Source organism: Salmo trutta, chromosome 15 (genome assembly GCF_901001165.1).
Source record: "Salmo trutta chromosome 15, fSalTru1.1, whole genome shotgun sequence".
NCBI lineage: Eukaryota > Metazoa > Chordata > Actinopteri > Salmoniformes > Salmonidae > Salmo > Salmo trutta.
The window spans coordinates 15930729-15947709 of NC_042971.1; the positions used below are offsets into that span (position 1 = coordinate 15930729).

The 16981-nt window shown below is 42.2% G+C and overlaps 1 protein-coding gene across 4 annotated transcripts in view; it reads left to right on the forward strand.

The window, feature by feature from the left end:
* Window positions 1–16981, forward strand: part of LOC115148550 (long-chain-fatty-acid--CoA ligase 6) — a 77957-nt gene that overhangs the window by 46473 nt on the left and 14503 nt on the right. For all 4 annotated transcript variants that reach the window (XM_029690524.1, XM_029690525.1, XM_029690523.1 and 1 more), the window contains 11 exons: window positions 490–591; window positions 815–914; window positions 1704–1882; window positions 6324–6356; window positions 7266–7317; window positions 9551–9624; window positions 9907–9984; window positions 12289–12423; window positions 12532–12666; window positions 12942–13037; window positions 13235–13307. In XM_029690524.1, the coding sequence (XP_029546384.1) occupies window positions 490–591; window positions 815–914; window positions 1704–1882; window positions 6324–6356; window positions 7266–7317; window positions 9551–9624; window positions 9907–9984; window positions 12289–12423; window positions 12532–12666; window positions 12942–13037; window positions 13235–13307 (1057 nt within the window). The remainder of the gene's footprint in view (window positions 1–489; window positions 592–814; window positions 915–1703; window positions 1883–6323; window positions 6357–7265; window positions 7318–9550; window positions 9625–9906; window positions 9985–12288; window positions 12424–12531; window positions 12667–12941; window positions 13038–13234; window positions 13308–16981) is intronic.

Below are 16981 nucleotides of genomic sequence, written 5' to 3' on the forward strand. Positions count from 1 at the left end.
CTTGTGGTTTGTTTTGCATTTGGAGGTGTAGCATACGGCGTCTTGACAGATCCACAGGTTCAGTTTACAGTCTCCCCTACCTCAAGGAGAGACGTCTGCTACTACTCAAACCTCTGTAGTAACACAGAGTTGAAATTGAAGTTGATTTACACTAAAGCTTTCTGTACAACTACTGAAATACTGGCCTTTTTTGCACACACATTTGAAGCGATTTTGGCTTCCAAACACAATCGAAAGTGAGGAATTCATTTTCAGCCTTCTGTATATGGAATTCTTTAATAGTATTTTCTCCTCAATGTTACTGAAAGGGATTTATTTAGGAGGCTTATAAACCCTTCAACATTGGAATGCCGCAGCTGGAAGGATTCTGCTCCAATATTGAATCTATGACATCATGAGAGTTGAGCAGAGGATAGTATGTTTCTCTTTTATACTGGCATATTTCTCGTTTCCCAATACGCTCAGCTGCTATTTATTTTTCACTTCCAGGTCACGACACGGGCGGAACACTTGGGGTCGGGGCTGCTGAGCCAGGGCTGCACGCCGAGCCCAGATCAGTTCATCGGAGTGTTTGCACAGAACAGGCCAGAGGTGAGGTCATCATCACGGCGAGACACTGTGTGTGCGTCTCAAATGGCACCCTATTCTCCACATACTGCACTATATAGGGAATAGGGTGCCATTTGGGACGACACTGATTCACAAATGTTTTGACGTGATGCAGTCTAACAGCCCCGACTGCTCACGTAGAGGCTTTTTTATTGTCTTTATGGCGACGCTGACCTCCTCTTGATCTGTCTGTCTGTACTTGCAGTGGATCATTTCGGAGCTGGCCTGCTACACCTACTCTATGGTGGTGGTGCCTCTGTATGACACACTAGGGCCTGATGCCATACGGTACATCATTAACACTGGTAAGAATAGCAGCTTTCTGAGGTTTGTGTCCCAAGTGGCACCCTATTCCTTACACTGTTCACCTATGGGCCCTGGTCAAAAGTAGTGCACTACATAGGGAATAGGGAGCCATTTGGGACTGAAACTTGCTGTAAGTGTCCTGCTGTCTACTCTATTCGCCCAAAGCAATAGATCTTAGAATGTTCCTTTTGGTTTCATGGTCCAGTTCTTTTAATTCTTTTCTTGATCAAGTTGCTTTGGCGATGTCATGAAACACATACTACCTATAGAGGTGTCTGAAAAGATCAAAAACTGAGACACTCAGCCTTCCCTTCCTGAATAACAGTTTTACCTTGACCAGAGAATTGTGTTTTGTCGTGTTTAAGTTACACAATCCCTTTAACTCCACACACTCACTCACAGGAATCAGGCAAGGGCTCACCTTCGCCTTATGCTGGAGGTAATGAGCTTAGCTCAGTGGGTTTGGGAGAGAGCAGGTCTTGAGATGTGTCGTTACACTCTCCTTCTTTCCCATGACCTCAGGGCTTTCCATCCTTTAGTTTCACACTAGTCAGACAGATAGCATTAACTCACTATCATCATGTTATTCATCATTTCCAATTGCCCCTCAGTAACGTAGTGCGTTGGTTTTGGCCCAGTGCCCCAACAGGATTTGTCTCTGCTCCAAGGCTGTGGAAGGGGAATCTGTTTGTAGAGCAGTAGTTTGTTAGCTGTGTGTTTACTAGCTGATTGGATCATGTATGCGTGTTCTTACAAAAGGCGTGCGGATCTCGTGTGCTGTCTTTCAGCCGACATCATCACAGTGATCTGCGACAAGCCTGAGAAGGCCCAGGTGCTGCTGGGTAACGTGGAGAGGCAGGATACCCCCGGGCTGAAAAGGATCATCCTCATGGACCCCTTTGACCCTGCCCTGCTGGAGCAGGGGGAAGGCTGCGGGGTCATCGTCCAGTCCATGCAAGACGTTGAGGTACGTAGGGAGAGTGTAAGGGGGCAGGGGGGATGGGGAGTAGTGTAAGAGGGTAGGGAGAGAGGAGGGAGGGAGTGGGGAGAGTAGGGGCAGATGGAGATGGGAGGGAAGGACCTCAGGTAGGGAGGGAGAGGGGACTCAGCCCAGCTAATATACTTTACGGAGTGGCTACAGTTCCAGATTTTGTGGCTATTGATACAGATTTCTGCGCAGGTGCAGGATTTTTTTTCTTTACCTAGCTGCTACCCACTCTGCTGCCTACTTAACTTCTGCTCAGTGTTCCCACTGCTCCGCTGCCGCTTCCGTCTCCTTGACATGACGGTGGAAACTTTATGTTGTACACTAAAGCAACACTCGCTACGATATGGCAGCATAATTATGAAGATTATCATTGCAAATAGTAGGCAGCCGAAAGTAGTTGACAAACGATGTGAGGAATAATACCTCACCGGGAGCCAGGCAATGCAAAACAAGCTCGCCCATCATCAGACTGTTTACTGGTCTGGATACACATGCTCGGGCTGCCTAGAACATTCGGCTGGCCAGAGGTGGAACAGCTAGGTAGCCTACTCGTGCAGTACTTGCATGATCATTGAGAAGCAAAATAGCAGTTAGTAGTGCCTATATGTGTTTTTTTCCCCAATGCAAAACTCAAGTTGGGAGTTACATTCTTTTTACAGGAACTGGCTAGTGGCTAAAATATGGCAGCAACTCTAAAGATTAGCCTAAGAATTTAAAGATGATTCACCAAACTATATTTTGAAAGAGGAGGCAAAGTGCTTTAAACATATGTTTTCATATCAGTCTTCTCCATGTCCACTAACTGAAGTTAAATGTACGTTTTTTTTACCATTAATAGTGTATAATTAACATCTGTACTGAAAGAGTCAAATGAAGGCCTAATTACAGACAAAGAACTTCTAGATGCAATTAAAGCCTTCAAGTCCGGGAAAACTCCAGGGCTGTATGGCATACCAGTTGAGGTATATGAAATATTTTTCGATGTGCTCAAAGGTCCGTTATTAATGTGTTTTAACCACTCCTACAAAAATTGTAGACTATCAGATACTCAGCAAGAAGATCTGATTACACTATTACTGAAACAGGACCCAGGTGGTAAATATAAAGATCCAGTCCACCTAAAAAAAACTGGAGAGACCTTACACTTCAAAGCCTAGCAAAATGCATAACGCGTAGAATTACAAAGGTATTGTCAGATATTATTCATCCTATTCAGACAGGTTTTTTACATGGACATTAAATTGGAGATAATATAAGACAAGTACAGGAAACAAGGGAACACTATGAAAAATCAAGGAAACCAGGCCTGGTATTCATAGATGACTTTGAAAATCCCTTTGATAAAGTACAATTGGAATTTAATTTCGTACAAGGGGTTAAAGGTATGAGAAAGTACTTTCTCAGAAAGTTTTACATTGTCAAGAGGAGTGAAACAAGGTTGTCCACTATTGGCATATCTATTTATTATGGCCATCGAAATGTTAGCTATTAAAATCAGATCCAGCAATAATATCAAGGGGCTAGAAATCCAGGGCTTAAAAACAAATGTGTCATTGTACGATGACGATTCATGTTTTCTTTTAAATCCACCATTTGGATCCCTGCACAGCCTCATAGAGGATCTAGATATTTTTTCTAATCTCTCTGGATTAAAACCGAATGATGATAAGTGCACCATATTACGTATTACGTAAAAAAATACAACTTTTATATTACTGTGTAGTTTACCAATAAAATGGTCCAACGGTGAAGTGGACATACTCGGATTTCATATCCAAAAATGAATAAATAATCTCACTGCAATACATTTTAATAGAAGGTCTATTTGTGGAAAAATCACCCTGATTAACTATTTAGTCATACCCCAGTTTACTTATTTAATTTTAGCCCTGCCTACACCTAATTATAGCCCTGCCTACACCTAAAAGTGAAGAGGCGACTCCGGGATGCTGGCCTTCTAGGCAGAGTTGCAAAGAAAAAGCAATATCTCAGACTGGCCAATAAAAAGAAAAGATTAAGATGGTCAAAAGAACACAGACACTTGACAGAGGAACTATGCCTAGAAGGCCGGCATCCCAGAGTCGCCTCTTCACTGTTGATGTTGAGACTGGTGTTTTGCAGGTCCTATTTAATGAAGCTGCCAGTTGAGGACTTGTGAAGCGTCTGTTTCTCAAACTAGACACTCTAATGTACTTGTTCTCTTGCTCAGTTGTGCACCGGGGCCTCCCACTCCTCTTTCTATTCTGGTTAAGGCCAGTTTGCGCTGTTCTGTGAAGGGAGAGGTACACAGCATTGTACGAGATCTTCGGTTTATTGGCAATTTCTCGCATGGAATAGCCTTAATTTCTCAGAACAAGAATAGACTGATGAGTTTCAGAAGAAAGTTCTTTGTTTCTGGCCATTTTGAGCCTGTAATCGTACCCACAAATGCTGATGCTCCAGATACACAACTAGTCTAAAGAAGGCCAGTTTTATTGCTTCTGTAATCAGGACAACAGTTTTCAGCTGTGCTAACATAATTGCAAAAGGGTTTTCAATTAGCCTTTTAAAATGATAAACTTGGATTAGCTAACACAACGTGCCATTGGAACACAAGAGGGATGGCTGCTGGTAATGGGCCTCTGTACGCCTATGTAGATATTCCATAAAAAATCGACCGTTTTCAGCTACAAAAATCATTTACAAGATTAACAATGTCTACACTGTATTTCTGATCAATTTGATGACAAAATGTTTTGCTTTTCTGTCAAAACAAGGACATTTCTAAGTGACCCCAAACTTTTGAACTGTACTGTAACTCTGCAAATAGCACTGCTGGTTGATTTGAAAAGTCATAGTCAATCAATCAATAATATAATAATACTCTTAGAAAAGGTGTTTATCTTTAATTTACAATCTGTGGAAACTATGCATCACGACTCAGGATATGACCCAGATGCAGACACAAGTGGCGGATAGTATAGTTCTTAGATGATTTATTGTAAACACCGGGCAGGCAAAGGGCAGGTAGAGGACAGGCATGGGTTCGTGATCAGGTCAGAGTCAGGCAGGTACAGGACGGCAGGCAGGCTCGGGGTCAGGACAGGCAGAGGTTCGTAAATAGGTCAGAGTCAGGCAGGTACAGGACGGCAGGCAGGCTCGGGATCAGGGCAGGCAGAATAGTCAGAACCATGAAAACTAGGAAGCAGAACTTGAGAAAAAGGAAGATGGGCAAGCACGCTGGTAAGACCTGACAAGACAAGACAAACTGGCAACAGAGAACACAGGTATAAATACACAGGGGATCATTTTGAAGATGGACGACACCTGGAGGGGGGGGGGACACAAGCACAAAGACAGGTAAAACAGATCAGGGTGTGACACTATGAGAACAGAAAGGTTCAGAACTTTTCTGAAAAACCACAGCACAGTGGAAAAATATATGTGGCATCTAGAAATCAAAACAAAATGGTCTTCAGAGATAGATGGGATGGGTTGAGGGTAGCTGAAGGCTGGGACTAAAAACAAATAAAAGATAAAATATATAAAATATACTGTTCATGAAATGTATGTATTAGCTGGAAATGGAATCCTAAGTATTGTTGTCCATTAGTTTACTCCAATTAGGGGACGGGTGGTAGGGTTAGGGGAAAATAATAAAGAACAGAAATATATAAAAAATATATATTTAAATTAATATAAATATTGACAAAAAATGTATATGGGGGATTGGAAATTATGCAGACAATTACATTGATAGAAGCCACAATCTATCTGCAAAATTACAGCTGATCGACCCCCTACATTTATTTACATTTTTTATAGATTAGGCTACATCATCACACAAAAAGCTGATTGTTTTTGCTCCAAAGCAATGTGTAGGGACTTCCTCCTGCTCGTGCCTTCGATAAATATTTTTGGGAATGTTAGTTGAAATCACCACAGGGTTTTTGATTTCAGCTGTTCAGAAACATGAGGCAAAGATAGGTTACATCATCATGGTTCAGAAGAGGTAAAGATAGAAAAGTAAACGCCCCTGACATTTAGTTTGCAAAGAAAAAGACATCTCAGACTGGCCAATAAAAAGAAAAGATTAAGATGGGCAAAAGAACATGGACAGAGGAACTCTGCCTAGAAGGACAGCATCCCGGACTCGCCTCTTCACTGTTGACGTTGAGACTGGTGTCTTGCGGGTACTGTTTAAATGAAGTTGCCAGTTGAGGACTGCTTCGGCATGCACTTTTTTAAAACTAAATTATTCTAGCGTAAAACTATGCAAGCCTCTCTTTTGTCGGGACATTACAGTTATTCAGATATTCAACCCCCTCTACTTCATCATGGCTGTAAATTGTATTTTATGATTTTATTTTATGATTCTTCATTCTTCATGATTATCTAACACAAGATGTTGTGCTTCTTTGCATGCTGTCGTCCTATCTAGGCACTGGGCAGAGAGAAGCATAGAAATCCCATGGTAAGTGCGGTCTGTATGTCTGGTTTGATTGTTTGACTGAGTAAGCATCTCTGTATCATTAGCTGCATCACATCCACACTGTCATAACCTGCCCAGCTAGGGAAATAATTCATTAGTTGAGAAAAGTTCACATCTAGGTCTCCTCTGTAATCTTGTCTCTAAGTAATTCTTGTCTAATCTCACACATTGGAGAACAGTGCATGATGCAACTTTGTGGTTAGGCAGCACAGAACACAAATTAGCATCTTCGAATAGCCTTGAGATGGACATTGTCTGTCCCTGTCGCGCTCTGCACAGGCAGAATGCAGGACGACCTCAGTGTCGTGCTGACTATGTTTTGTTTTGGATATATTGCAGACTACATATCTCTGGCCTGGTGACAGTTCTTCCGGCTTGACCTGTTTGTGTTTGCAGAGAGAGTATTTGAATATGTTCACTTTTTTCCATCGAACATTTGTTATTTTGAGTACAAACCAATTGGTTTCCTTTGATTGCCGTATAGAGCACTGAACTATGTGTGCTATTGTGTAAGAATTGAGATCACACAGCAGACATAAGGTCTTGCAAACGTTCTTTTGTTGTCTTTTCCCGTAGTAACCGCTGCTTGAAATACATACTTTTGATCTCAAAGAGCACTTGAGGCCGGGAGTGCTTATGTTCTCCAACGGTAGAAAAAGTACCCAGTTGTCAGTCCTACTTGACTCGAGTAAAGTAGAAAGTCACCCTGAAAATACTACTTGAGTCGTTACTTGATCTCTCTCTCTGCTGTGTGTGTGCGTCTTCTCTACAGTCACACGTTGAAATGCCAGAGATGGGCTATTGTGATGGTGATTATTGTCTAAAGGGGATGTCAACGAGTTAAAGATCTCCTTCAGACTATATCCTGACTGAACGTTTGTTCCCCCACAGCCACCTACACCAGAAGACCTGTCCATCGTGTGCTTCACCAGTGGCACCACAGGTATGGTCATCTAGCCACCAGACAAACTAACACCCCAAAGTGTCTTATTCTTTCAAGCTGAATGTAGTGCTAATGTGTATTATCACAGTAGTGTACTATCTTAAGAGTTTAGCCCACTTCATCCACAATCCCTGATTCAAGTCCAACCCTTGACTTGTGTCTATTGCTTCTCTCATTGTGCGTGACATATTACTAACAGGAAGACACCCCAACCCCACCCGACCATTTCAGACCAGGGCCAATGCCATGTATCAGAGTTAATAGTATGGTCATGGTAGGGCTCCTAACACTGATAGACTTCTGAGGGAAAGACATTTAGACATAAAAGAGGAGTTGTCTGGAATCTTAACCTGTTATTACAGTCTGGCCACAAACACAGTCACAAAGAAGATAAGGAGTAAGATTAGGAGAATCCCGGTATTTCCAGATGAGGGTGGTAACCACAGCTTTAGTCACAGGCAGCGAAGCGGCCCACTGCAGTAGTGGAAAGAGTGCCACCTGTTGGTCTTTCAGTGTAACTTCCATTAGCCTGAAGCCTGTTTCCCCCTGGTGGACGTCTCTGCTGGTGCCCTCTTATCTCCTGTGGTCTGTCTCTGAGAGTATATTCCAAAAGTTGTTACAGGGTGGTATAACTCAGGCATTTTCCACTATGACAAATACATATTTTTTTTAAGTGAATGTGTAACTTGAAAAAACAGGTGGCACAATATTATTGTTCTGTTAGTTCCTAGGCTGCTAATAGCTAACTGTTTGTTTTTCCATATACACTGAACAAAAATATTAACCCATTATGTAAAGTGTTGGTCCCATGTTTCATGAGCTGAAATAAAAGATCCCAGAAATGTTCCATAAGCACAAATCTTATTTCTCTCAAATTCTGTGCACACATTTGTTAACATCCCTGTTATTGAGCATTTGTCCTTTGCTAAGATAATCCGTCCATGTAATTGGCATGCTGACTTCAGAAATGTCCACCAGAGTTGTTGCCAGAGAATTTAAAGTTCATTTCTTTACCATAAGCCGCCTCCAATGTCGTTTTAGAGAATTTGGCAGTACGTCCAACCGGCCTGACAACCGCAGACCATGTGTAACCACACCAGCCCAGAACCTCCACGTCCGTCTTCTTTACCTTCAGGATCATCTGAGACCAACCACCCAGACAGCTGATGAAACTGTGGGTTTGCACAACTGAAGAATTTCTGCACAAACTGTGGGAAAATGCTCACCTTCAATGGCCACTGGCACGATGGAGAAGTGTGCTCTTCACGGATGAATCCCGGTTTCAACTGTACCGGGGAGATGGCAGACAGTGAGTGGTTTGCTGATGTCAACGTTGTGAACAGAGTGCCCCATGGGGGCGGTGGGGTTATGGTATGGGCAGGCATAAGTTACAGACAACAAATACATTTGCATTTTAACAATGGCAATTTGAATGCACAGAGATACGGTGAAGAGATCCTGAGGCCCATTGTCGTGGCATTCATCCGCCGCCATCATTTCATGTTTCAGCATGATAATGCAAGGCCCCATGTCGCAAGGATCTGTACACAATTCCTGGAAGCTTAAAATGTCCCAGTTTTTCCATGGCTTGCATACTCACCAGACATGTCACCCATTGAGCATGTTTGGGATGCTCTGGATCGACGAGTACAACAGAGTGTTCCAGTTCCTGCCAATATCCAGCAACTTCGCACAGCCATTGAAGAGGAGTGGGACAACATTCCACAGGCCACAGTCAACAGCTTGATCTATGCGAAGGAGATGTGAACTCTATGCGAAGGAGATGTGTTGCGCTAAATGAGGCAAATAGTGGTCACACCAGATACTGACTGGTTTTCTGATCCACATCCCTACCTTTTTTTAAGGTATCTTTAACCAACAGATGCATATCTGTATTCCCAGTCATGTGAAATCCATAGATTAGGGCCTAATGAATTTATTTCAATTGACTGATTTTCTTATATGGACTGTAACTCAGTAAAATCTCAGAAATTGTTGCATTTTGCGTTAATATCTTTGTTCAGTGTATATCTACCTTGGTTGTTTTCCATGGATTGATACTGTTTGCCGCACCCTTTTCTCTATATAGTGCACTACTTTTGACCAGAGCCCTAAGTAGTGCACTATAAAGGGAATAGTGTACCGTTTGGGACAGAGCTAATGCTATCCATTGTTGAGAGCAGGTACAGGGGGAGAAGTTCATAGAGTTTTTTTCTGAATCCCTCCTCCGTAGGAAACCCAAAGGGAGTCATGCTGACACACGGGAATGTAGTGGCTGATTTCTCAGGCTTCCTCAAAGTCACAGATGTGAGTTCAAACAGACTATGGTGTCACAGAAATGTCCCTTGCATTTATCTTGAGTAGGTACTTTTCTCCCGTTTCTGTAACTCTATTAGAGGCAAGGCTCACTAAATTGCTTCAAGTCACATATCTTACATTGGACAATAAGACACAGATGTATTTATTTTTTTGTGCATCATTTATGTTTCTCATTGGTATCATATTTGACAGTTTAGTGGTGGGAAACAAATGGTTCTGAACCTGTCTAACCACCGCTTCTCTCCCCCATGCTTGTCTGGCGTGCCACAGAAAGTCATATTCCCAAACCAAGACGATGTTCTCATCTCCTTCCTGCCTTTGGCTCACATGTTTGAGAGACTCATCGAGGTAATGTCCCAAACAAAGTCCACACGAAGCTTTGAGTTGTATTATTATAGTTGGTGTGTGTGTGTGTGTGCGTGCGTCCTCGGCCGCAATTGACCTTGCTATCTAGGATGTTAACTTTGCCATAGCCAGTCAGCTCTTTACTGATAGCCTATCTGCTGCCTCTGTAAAAGCTGGCTCATACAGTTACGGGCGTGTGCTTTATTTCATCCGTTTCTCACAGCTACAGGAAACTTGAGTCCCAATTGGCACCCTAAGTTATATATTGCACTACAAAGGGAATAGGGAGCCATTTGGACCACAAGCTTGGCCTGTTGTTTCCTGTAGCTATGGTTCCAAAGCGTTTACCGTCCCTAACTACTCATTTAGGATCAGTCAGGAACGACCCTATCTTTTAATTAACTACTGTGACAAAAACGACAAAGCTGGCACTGGACCAGCTGCAGCACTGAGGGGGTAAAGCAACCACACGCGTTCAACCAGCATGCCTGTTTTGTCCCACTGCAGTACGTGTTCTTCCATTGTCAGCGTGTGTGAGAGGCGGACAAAAACACAGGAAACCACCTCTCAGACATGTGCTTCACATTCACAAGGATACACACATCCAGACACTGTTAATGCGTGGGACTTCTATGCAGCAATGCAGATACCCACAAGTTAATCCTCAGAAGGAGCACCACATGGTCCCATGTGGCTCAGTTGGTAGAGCATGGTGTTTGCAACACCAGGGTTGTGGGTTCGATTTCCACGGGGGACCAGTACGGAAAAAAAATAATATGTATGAAATGTATGCATTCACTACTGTAAGTCGCTCTGGATAAGAGCGTCTGCTAAATGACTAAAATGGTAAATGTAATGTTCTGTGTAGAACTCTGTGTGTAGAACTCCGTGAGTAGGCTATGCCTATGCTGTGATATTCCTAGGGCAGCAGGTGGCCTGGCGCTTAGAGCGTTGGACCAGTAACCGAAAGGTCACTGGATTAAATACCTGAGCTGTCAAGGTGAAAAATCTGTTGATGTGCACTTGAGCAAGGCACTTAACCATAATTGCTCCAGGGATGAAGTACTGCTATGGTTGACCCTATAAAACAACACATTTCCCTGCAGCTATCCGGTATATGTGACAATAAAACATTTAAACATGTATGCCACATGCAGTATTATGATACCTGCCAGGGTGCTGCAGTTTTATTATGCAAATCATGTCTGTCAACAAGGAGAAGAAGAGAAAAGGCGATCCCTGCAGAGCCTTTCCTCCAAAGTAGGAAATGTTCCAAAGATGGGATTGAATTAGGGTCATGGCTAGAAGGGAGTAGCAGGTTAGGAGAATTAACATAGCAGGTTAGGAGAATTAGCTTAAGGTTAGAAAAGGGGTTAGGGATAGCTAAAATGATAAACATTTCCACTTTTGACGTTTATTTGATAAAAGCTGGATCCCTTCTAACCATGACCGTGTATTAGGTCAGATCCCCTTTTAACCAAATTCTAATTTTTAAGAAACAGAGAAGAGTGTGGAGGTTATAAGTTACTATCAGCCATTTGGTTTTTAGGAAGGATAGAAAGGTACTTCTAAAGTATATAAACAAATCTGAAACAACTAGGTCAAAAAAGTACACAATGCCCACAGTATTCATTGGGCTATTCAATTGCTCTATTTAATTGCTCTGTAACCAAGTATCATGTTATAAAAAAAAATACATTCAGCATCACTCCGTCAAGGGAAATATACCGTACACTAAACAAAAATGTAAACATGTAAAGTGTTGGTCCCGTGTTTCAGGAGCTGAAATAAAGGATCCCAGAAATGTTTCATGCGCACAAGCTTATTTCTCTCAAAATTTGTGCACATATTTGTTTACATCCCTGTTAGTGAGCATTTTTTCTTTGCCAAAATAATCCATCCACTTGACAGGTGTGGCATTTCAATAATCTGATTAAACAGCATGATCATTACACAGGTGCAACTTGTGCTTGGGACAATAAAAGGCCACTCTAAAATGTGCAGTTTTGTCACACAACACAATGCCACAGATGTCTTAAGTTTTGAGGGAGCGTGCAGTCGGCATGTTGACTGCAGGAATGTCTACCAGAGCTGTTGCCACAGAATGTAATGTTAATTGTTAATTGTTAATGTTAAGTTTATTCCTCCACAGACTCAAATTATACATTTTGTGTATGGTTTCATAGAAACAAGGGTGGCTCTACTTATCCCTTTGGCTCAACTTACCCCACTCTCCCCAACTGTATGCAATAAGTGCTTTTTGAATCAACGGTCACTGTTTTGTCTTCTTTCTCTCTATTTCCCCAGTCTGTGGTGTATTGTCATGGCGGTCGGATCGGCTTTTTCCAAGGTGACATCCGCCTGCTGTCTGATGACATGAAGGCCTTACGGCCCACCATCTTCCCTGTGGTGCCTCGATTGCTCAACCGCATGTACGACAAGGTGAGAGAACCACCTACCCACACAAGCATTGACGCACACACCTCCCCTCATTCTCCATATCTTATATCAACTCACCCTCTCTCTCGTGTGTGTGTGTGTGTCCCACAGATCTTCAGCCAGGCCAACACCCCATTGAAGCGCTGGCTGCTGAACTTTGCAGCCAAGAGAAAAGGGGCAGAGGTCAGCAGGGGGATCATCCGCATGGACAGCCTGTGGGATAAGATATTCTTCAGTAAGATACAGGTATCCACCTCACCTCCTCCTCTTGGCCTCTCCTTCCTATGAGTGGCCTGACATGGTTGATGGTTGGATGGACGGACGGATGGACAGAGGGATGGACGGATGTGAAGATTGATACATAGATGTGTGTGTGTTCAGACAATGAAGGGGGAATATGCCGTGTGTATGTCCTCAGTGTGACCCTTTGGCAGGCAGAATCCACTGTATTCCAAGAAAGACTCAATGTTTGGTGTGTTGTTGGAGTTTGGGTTGTGATAACATTGTGTTCTGTTGGTCAGGCCAGCCTGGGTGGGAGGTTACGTATGATTGTAACTGGAGCTGCTCCGGCCTCCCCCACCGTACTGGGATTTCTCAGGGCAGCACTGGGTTGTCAGGTGAGTGACACACACACACACACACACACACACACACACACACACACACACACACACACACACACACACATGTATGAGTGCTTAAACCCACACAAACAGACACACACAAGAAGGCACACATACACAAACACATGAGCTTGTGTGCATACAGACAAATCACACCCTCCTAACATGCTGTCTATCCTTGCTGGCTGTAGGTGTATGAGGCGTATGGCCAGACGGAGTGTACTGCTGGTTGTACTTTCACCACTCCTGGAGACTGGACCTCAGGTTAGCTTATCTTCTCTCTCCTCTTCTTCTCCAGCTGCTCCACTCCCACTTCACCCAACAAACCTTATAATATGGGATGCATCCAAAATGGCACCTTATTACCTATATAGTGCATTATATAGGGAATCGGGCCTTGGACAAAAGTAGTGCATATGATGGGAGCCGTTTGGGACAGACACCTACTGTAGGCCAGGGAGCAAGTTACTTCTACGACAGGGATGGGCAACTTTGATGGGGGTGAGGACAACAAAAAATTCAAACATTTTAGTGGCCCCCCATCTTGACAGCTGATAACCTTTTTTGTTCATTTCATGCAATTCTACAATTATTTTGCCATGGGGTGTAACGCAGTGGTTCTCAACTGGTTGTGCCTCGGGACTCATATTGAACCAGCTTGTCTCAGTCGCTACCCAATATTCGCATCCCAATTTTTTGGGGGCCAAAATGCAATCTGGAAAATTATTCCCACTTTTTAAATTGTCAATAATTTGATTTTGCACATATTCTTGATGTAGAATGTTAATAAGCTCACTGATTTGAGACCACTAAATAAACCAAATCCGCTAAATAGTACTGCTAATACTGTAACTTTATATAAAAAAACTGTGATTAAATTATTTAAAACATTTAGATTCAGTTATATTTCTTTACACACTTTCTAACTGCTTTTAGTTTAAGTTCAGACTGGAGTATTTTTCCATAAAAATAATAAAAATAAATTACTCAAATGACCCGCAACCTATTCAAATCCTCCTGCAACCAACATTTGGGTCGCGACCCACGAGTTGAGAGAGTTTTAACACAAGTTTGCAGCAACTTTACTACACGTTTTGCCTTGTGGCAGAGTGGAAAATGAGCTGTTTTACAGCTAATTTCCTGCAATTCTTCAGATTTTTCCATTGGGTGGAGAGAAATGTTTGCAGTTTTTTTATATGATATCTGAGTGAAACTAACAAAATCAATGGAGGCCACCCCATTGTAATTCGACCGTGATAACAAGTTTAGATAGTTGGCCGCTAAACTAATTTAGCAGTCTAAAAAAATGTAGTTGACATGGGTTTATTAACCGTTCTGGGAAGGGGGTTCCGCTAGCGGAACACCTGGCCTACAGCCAGTGAAATTGCAGGGCGCCAAATTCAAACAACAGAAATCTCATAATTAAAATTCCTCAAACATACAAGTATTATACACCATTTTAAAGATAAACTTCTCGTTAATCCAACCACAGTGTCCGATTTCAAAAAGGCTTTGTGGTGAAAGCATGCCATGCAGTTAGGTCAGCGCCTAGCCACAAAAGAATCATACAGCCATTTTCCAAAGAAGGAGAGGTGTCACAAAAGTCAGAAATAGCATTAAAATGAATCACTAACCTTCGATGATCTTCATCTGGTGGCACTCCCAGGACTCCATGTTAGACAATAAATGTTTGTTTTGTTCAATAAATGTCATCTTTATGTCCAAAAACCTCATTTGAAATTGGCGTGTTATGTTCAGAAATGCATTGTCTCAAACAAACATCCGGTGAAAATGCAGAGAGCCACATCAAATTACAGAAATACTCATCATAAACATTGATATAAGATACAAGTGCTATACATACGATTAAAGATACACTTCTTGTTAATCCAGCCGCTGTGTCCGATTTCAAAAAGGCTTTACGGTGAAAGCACACCATGCGATTATGTTAGGTCAGCGCCTAGCCACAAAAACCATACAGCCATTTTCCAACCAAGGAGAGGTGTCACAAAAGTCAGAAATAGCATTAAAATGAATCACTTACCTTTGATGATCTTCATCTGATGGCACTCCCAGGTGTCCATGTTAGACAATAAATGTTTGTTTTGTTCGATAAAGTTAAAAATATAAATAAAGTTTGTTCGATAAAGTTCCAAATACCTCCTTTTTGTTCGCCTGTTTAGTCCAGTAATCCAAATGCACAAAGCGCGGACACAAAGTCTAGACGAAAAGTCAAAAGTTCCATTTGAGTTCGTAGAAACATGTCAGACGATGTTTTTAATCAATCCTTAGGGTGTTTTTATCATAAATATTCAATAATGTTTCAACCGGACAATACTGTTTTCATTAGAAAGGAAAGGGAACGGAGCTCGCTCTCACGGCCACTCGCGTGACTAAACTAAAGGCTTTCACCTGGGCCATCTGCTTCGAGAGCTCTTATTCGCTCCCCTTTCACAATAGAAGCCTGAAACAACTTCTAACGACTGTTGACATCTAGTGGAAGCCTTAGCAAGTGCAATCTGACCCCACAGACACTGGATATTCAATAGGCATTCACTTGAAAACTACAAAACTCAGAATTCCCACTTCCTGGTTGGATCTTTCTCAGGTTTTCACCTGCCATATGAGTTCTGTTATACTCACAGACATTATTTTAACAGTTTTGGAAACTTTAGAGTGTTTTCTATCCAAATCTACTAATGCATATATCTACTATATGCATATACTAGCTTCTGGGCCTGAGTAACAGGCAGTTTACTCTGGGCACACTTTTCATCCAAACTTCCCAATGCTGCCCCCTATCCCTAAAGAGTTTGACTATCAGTGACTGACAGAAGAGATAAACTTCTGATGCATAACCACATTTCTAAATTGCACCTTGTGTATTCTACTATTCTAACTCGCAACAGTAAGTTGAAACCACAACTGAGTTCCAGTTGCACATCCCTGCTGGATGACATCAGCTTACAGTCAGTTCTAGCCGACGCCTGTATTTGGTATTTATTAGGATCCCCATTAGCTGCTGCAAAAGCATCAGCTACTCTTCCTGGGGCCCACATGAAACATGACATAATACATAGTACAGAACATTATTAGTCAAGGACAGAAATACATACATTGAAAATGTCACACGTAGCCTACATTTTAGTACATACACACAATATCTAGGTCTAATACATAGTACAATGCAAATTACAATACAAGATATATAAAATGGCTGTGTCTCTTAACAGTCCCCTTTGTGCAGTAAGGTGTTCTTTGATCTGTTTTTTGAAAATGGTTTTATATCTAGCTTGAGTTACCTGGGGTGGCAGATAGTTCCATGAAGTCATGGCTCTATTTAATGCTGTGCATTTCCCAGCCTCTGTTCTGGACCTGAGGACTGTGAAGAGACCTCTGGTTGCATGTCTTGTGTTGTACCGATGAGTGTCTGAACTGTGTGCCAACTGCTTGAACAGACAGTTCGGTACCTTCAACACATCAACACCTCACACAAAGACCAATAGTGATGCAGTCAATCTCTCCTCAACTTTGAGCCAGGAGAGACTGACATGCATGTTACTGACACTTTCCCTCCATGTCTGGTCGACTGAGATGTCAAGAAGGCAGAACAATGCCCTTTCATGCACACACCTCTTCCCATTTTAGCAACCATTGAGTCTATATGTTTTGACCATGACAACTTTCTATCTAGGGTTACACCAAGCAGTTTAGTCTCCTCAACTTGCTCAATAGCCACATTTTTCAATAATAGATATAAACGAGGTTTAGCGTTGAGCGAGTGATTTGTCCCAGAAATTATGCTTTTAGTTTTTGAGATATTTAACACCAGCCTATTGCTAGTTACCATTCTAAAACTGACTGAAGCTCTATGTTAAATGTCTTAGTTGTTCATTTTACTGTTGCAGCCGACGTGTATACTGATGAGTCGTCAGTGT